This window comes from Mandrillus leucophaeus, unplaced genomic scaffold, assembly GCF_000951045.1.
Source record: "Mandrillus leucophaeus isolate KB7577 unplaced genomic scaffold, Mleu.le_1.0 Scaffold190, whole genome shotgun sequence".
NCBI lineage: Eukaryota > Metazoa > Chordata > Mammalia > Primates > Cercopithecidae > Mandrillus > Mandrillus leucophaeus.
This window is the reverse complement of record NW_012101921.1, coordinates 2226349-2232317: the sequence shown is the minus strand read 5'-3', so window position 1 is coordinate 2232317 and position 5969 is coordinate 2226349. Positions and strand designations below refer to the sequence as shown.

The 5969-nt window shown below is 39.0% G+C and overlaps 1 protein-coding gene across 1 annotated transcript in view; it reads right to left on the bottom strand.

Annotated features, from left to right (window-relative positions):
* MTA3 (metastasis associated 1 family, member 3) overlaps positions 1-5969 on the bottom strand; it is a 217310-nt gene that overhangs the window by 98058 nt on the left and 113283 nt on the right. The window contains exon 7 of the mRNA XM_011978218.1: positions 2582-2684. Coding sequence (XP_011833608.1) covers positions 2582-2684 — 103 coding nt within the window. The remainder of the gene's footprint in view (positions 1-2581; positions 2685-5969) is intronic.

Sequence of the window (5969 nt, the reverse complement as noted above, 5' to 3'; positions counted from 1 at the left end):
CCAGGCTGGTCTCAAACTCCTGGGCTCAAGTGATCCTCCTGCCTTGGCCTCCCAAAGTTTTGGGATTACAGGCATGAGCCATTGTGGTTGACCCCAAGGAAGAAATTTTATAAATATTTTAACTAAAACACAACATTCATGTTGAAAAGTACACAATGTACAGATAGTTACTGTAAAGTGAACACATGCATGCCACCAACATACAGTTCAAGAAAGAATATGACCACAACTCAGAGGCTCCTCAAGCTCCTTTCCACAGGGAACCACCACCCTGGACTGTAGCACCACAGATTAGTTTTGCTCAAATAGAATCACACAGCTGGACTTTATGTCCAGCTTCTTTCGATTAAAACTATGTTTGTGGATTCACCCATGTTGCTAGCTACAGCTGTATTCACTCATTTTCCCTGCTATGCAACATTCTGTTGTACGATGTCTCATCCCCACCTCCACTCTACTGCTGACAGACATTCTGTGTTGTTTCCAGTTTGCGGTTACTATGAATAGCGCCATAAATCCATTTGTATACGTGATCTTTTGGTGCAAAGGTGTATGCATTTCTGCTGCATAGATATTTAGGAGTGAAACTTAAGAGATATGTGTGTTAGATGACAGCAAACAATATTCCAAAGGAGCTGTACCAATGTACACCCCCACCAGCAGGATACGAGAGTATTGGTTCTAAATCTTGATCAATGCTTAGCACTGTCAGTCTTTAAAATCTGAACCATTCTGGGTTGGCAGTGGTACTTGACTGTGGTCTTAATTTGTAATTTAGAAGATCTTTTTTTTTTTTTTCTTTTGACACAAAGTCTTGCTTTGTTGCCCAGGGTGGCCTGCAATGGTGCTATCTCGGCTCACTGCAACCTCCGCCTCGCAGGTTCAAGCAATTCTCCCACCTCCATCTCCCAAGTAGCTGGGATTACAGGCACCCACCATCATGCCCAGCTAATTTTTTTTCTATTTTTGTGGAGACGAGGTTTCACCATGTTGGCCAGGCTAGTCTTGAACTTCTGACCTAAGGTGATCCACCTGACTTGGCCTCCCAAAGTAGTGAGATTACAGGCGGCATGAGCCACTGTGCCCAGCCTTTTTTTTTTTTTTTTTTTTTTTTTAAAGAGAAGAGGTCTTACTATATTGCCCAGGTTGGTCTCAAACTCCTGGACTCAAACAATCCTCCTGCCTTGGCCTCCCGAAGTGCTGGGGTTACATGCATGAGCCACCATTCCCAGCCTAGAAGATTATTTTTTAAAACAAATATTGAAAACAAAAACATACTAGGAACCAACTCCTTAGTGTCCTTCATGCTGGCTTTGGGGGGAAACATATGGCCCTAGGCAATCAGAAAAATGAAAAAACAGAATACAAATCAAATTTGAAAACAGCAATGTCTCCTAACCAATCCCCAATCTAGACAGCCTGTCTGGAGACTCTAGACCAGTATTGTGTACTCTACAAGGGGCCACAAGATTGGCCCCCTTCGCAATGCACATCAAGTGTCTCCATCCAATCGCTTAGTAGTTAGGTGGTGGGCTCTGGACTCCAAATGCCTGGCCACCAATAAAAAGTGTGACCGTCCATGGTGACTGGCTCTATGAACAGTGAAGTCTAAGGATGAGCCAAGACTATTTTTCCCTCTGTATTATGAAATAAGTTCAACACAAAATCAGACAATAACATAATGAAGACCCTTGCATCCACTGTCCAGATCTAACTCTTATTAATATTTTGCCATATTTCTTCATTCTTTTAAAAAATAATTATAAATTTGTTAGAGTTCCCTATATATACTCCTAGATCAAATATATAATATATATAATACCCATTTAATGTATTTTAAAATCCACTAATAAAGCATTGTTTTGTACACAGCAAACATTTTATAAATAATTACTCTGTATGCACATAAATGATCACATGGTATATACCCTCATCATTATTTGTGATGTTTATCGCTTTGCTACATATAGCTTTAATTCATTCAATTGCCATAAAGTAATATTTCACTATATAAGTATACCTCAGTTCATTCACCAATTGCTTGGTAATGTACTTTTACTGTTATCATTTTTAAAATAAAAACAAAATTCTGTCCCATTCATTCTCTTAAGAAAAGAGAAGGAAGGAAGGAAGCAAGCCAGCCAGGCTGCCAGGCTGAAAGCTCTCAAGGGAAAGCACTATGCTTAGCAACAGACCCTACTCACACATGGATGCGGTGAGCGAATTCCAGGTGCACATTCTTATTGATACCTGAATAATCCATGTCCAGAGTAAAGCCATGTCAAGTAAAAAGGATGACTCTTTTCATTAAGGATATGGGACTTCAGGTATTTTCTTCAGGTATGAAGAATTTTTTTATACTTTTCTGTTTTCTTAATCAGTAAAAATTAATACAACTATTTTCACTTAAAACAGAAACTAATAAATTTAGGAAGCAGTATAATTAAGCTTTCTTACATAACTAAAAAATAATTCAATCAGTGGGGGGAAACCAGAATACAAAGAAATAAAAATACATATACCTATAAATTCTTTTATATAAAGAAATTTCTTGACTTGATAATGCCATACTCGTACTCACCGTGCTACAACTAAAAACTGGTCAATCTGTCGATCCGTAAGTGGGCTATTTGGATCCCAAACTTTAACTTCCAATTTTGACTGTTCCCTCTCATCTGATTCTCCTGTCCAAAAATAAATAAAATGGAGTCTTGTTACTGACAAGGCGCACTGTCTCATACTACTGATGACAACGGTCACCATAGCATTAGAAATGTTTACATGTAAGGTAAGTGCCCATAGTTTTGGCACATTCTTTCAGACGCAGATGTACAACACCTCATTAAAGTGAACACTGACGATAATAACACCAAACTAACCGAATGGTATCTTCATTTAGTCCTTAATGTCTGTTTCTGGAGTACCTGTATGCGAGAGGCAGTATGCGCCATGCTAAGAGACATAAAGATAAAAAAGCAACAGGCTGGGTGCGGTGGCTTGCACCTGTAATCTCGGCTCTTTGGGAGGCCGAGGCGGCCAGATCACTTGAGGCCAGAAGTTTGAAACAAGCCTGGTCAATATGGAGAAATCCTGTACCTACTAAAAATATAAAAACTAGCTGGGAGTGGTAGCAGGTGCCTGTAATCCCAGCTACTCAGGAGGTTGAGGCACAAGAATCGCTTGAACCCGGAAGGCAGAGGTTGCAGTGAGCTGAGATTGCGCCACTGTACTCCAGCCTGGGCGACAGAGTAAGACTCTGTCTCAGAAAAAAAAGGAAAAAAGAAAGAAAGAAAGCATCACTTCCACAAGATGCTTAAACTATGCATAAATACCTATGATATAAACCAAATAAATAGCATAAGAGTGACATATTAATAGTTAATAGCATAAGAATCTGAAGAATAGAGAAATCATTTCAAGCTAGGTAAGAAACAATATCATGAAGGAGATGGCATTTCACCTAAGAACTAAAGGGTATGAATCAACCAGCAGGGGAAGATTTTTTAAAAAAGAAATGAGAACATGAACAAAGTCATGGGGCATTAAAATGTCACAGAAAAGTAGCTCATAATGTCTGGAGTACTTTATGGAATGAGAGAAGATAGCTAAGAGAAGTGGGTTATGAACACATTACTGGAGATCCTACATAGATGTTTTTTGAAGAGATTTTATATTAGAAGCCCTTGATTTTTCTGGTAAGGGAGTGACAAGAGCAGAACCAAACTTCCACTTTCAAAGCATAATTTCCTCTGCAGAGATACCTGATAAAGACAGAGAGACATATCAGCCTCCTTTAACAGTTCCCTCACAAGTAGTGAGGGGTTTTGGTTATGAGACTGGTAACAGAGCACAAAGAGAGGAGATTTGGGAATGTCAGTGACAGACTGGATGTAGAGTGTAGATTTCAAGTTTTGTGAACTGTACTCATAGCGTTGGCATTAGCAGAAAGAAGGAGGCTGGGCATGGTGGCTCACACCTATAATCCCAGCACTTTGGGAAGCTGGGGAGGGAGGATTACTTGAGCCCAAAAGTTCAAGACCAACCTTAGCAACACAGTGAGACCCCATCTCTACAAAAAATAAATAAAATTAGCCATGTGTCGTGGCACACGCCTATAGTCCTAGCTACTTAAGAAGCTGAGGTGGAAAGGCTGCTTCAGCCCAGGAGGTCAAAGCTGTAGTGAGCCATAATCACACCACTGCATTCCAGCCTGGGTATCTCAAAACAAAACAAAACAAAACAAAACAAAACAGGAAAAGATACACAAACAGGAGGTTAGGGCCAAGAGAAGACTGACAATAATGCCGAATGCTTTGCTTTAGAATATCTCACAAACAGATAACTATTGAACAAGAGTCAATGTTAGGACAAATGATTGTAATGAAAAGTAGACTTGGGAGCCAACGGAATTTTTATTTATAGCTATGGATTCTTACTAGAATAAGAGCTCTTTAATGATAGCGACTGCTTTTGCCTTTGTTTTGCTTTTAATCACTGCATCTATAACATTAGGCCTTGCAGCAGCTAACATAATACTCTGAAGCCAAACATTCCCCAGTGACTGACAAACCCAGGCTATGGGCCACCTACTATAGGAGCACGCAGACATCAACGGAAAGGACAGGACAGAAGCAGGCGTTCCATCTGCAGCCTCTTAAGTCAGGCCACTGCTCTTAGGTTGAAGACCTGCCGATTTGTCTCTGGTCAAAAGGCAGGTAACCAGAGAGCCAACTGCCAACCCCAATATAAAATGACATAAACAGAGCAGAGCAGAGCTAGTACTAGGTCAAAAACATCTAAAGTTTGAAAGGACTTCATTCTTTGTTTTGTTTACAATTCTTAGCATGCTAAGACAAGACACTCAACATTAGGGTCATTTTCAAAGACCAGTTAAAAATCAAAAAGTTGCAAGCCACATGAAACTTGAGAATGGAGAATGACACAATTAACCTGCCCATGTCTTTTTAAAAATAATTTAAATAAGGATAGATAGTAGTGGTAAAACATTTGATATCTACATCTTAAATAACACACAAGAAATGATGTTGCTATTCAGTTTTAAGCCCCTTCTGTTGTATACTCCCGAACGTAAGACTAAAATTGATGTTTATTTTTCAAATTCAAGTCAGTCAAATTGATAAATTTTAATTCCACCCATACAGTCTGCAGCATACAGCAAAAGTAAGACTTAGAAGAATTCTAAATAAATTCACTGTAAACAATAAAACTCTCTTGAAAGCATTTATACTAACACCAAAAACAAGAACCATGGGCTGAGAAGAAAAATAGCAAGAACAACAAAAAATAAATACAGAAATTCTCTATATCAAACGATCATTTCAAACTAAGAGGAGATTCCCATTTTGAATAGACCAAATAATTACATTCATATCAGTTTGATCACTTCTTCACATGGAAAAAACTTTTTAAAAGCTCTTGAATTAACTTATTTAGAATTTTATAATTAAATTTTTTTCAGCTACGCTAGCAGCCTTTGGAATGGCCCTGGTTACAATGGAATGAGCTAAAAACTGAACTAAGATTAATTCCATGTTAATGTTCATTCCAGGCTTTATAATAATCTCCCCTTCCTCCTCCACGTATGATAATCTGGGCAATTCCAATCTGCTCACGTGTCATATCATCAAAAAACACAGACCATGACGATCTCCCCTAACCTCTAAATTCCTACAACTGTATTTCCCAACTAAATGTGTGATTGTATACAGCTTCCTATATTTGCTTCACTTAATTTTGAAGAAATGTAGACCCAGCAACTATTTTAAATGTTAGCCCTAACCTTCCAGTTATATTTTTAAATCTCTAGAAAATACTGACAAAGTACTTCTTAAGAATTTTGAGGCCGGGCGCGGTGGCTCATGCCTGTAATCCCAGCACTTTGGGAGGCCGAGATGGGCAGATCACGAGGTCAGGAGATCGAGACCATCCTGGCTAACACGGTGAAACCC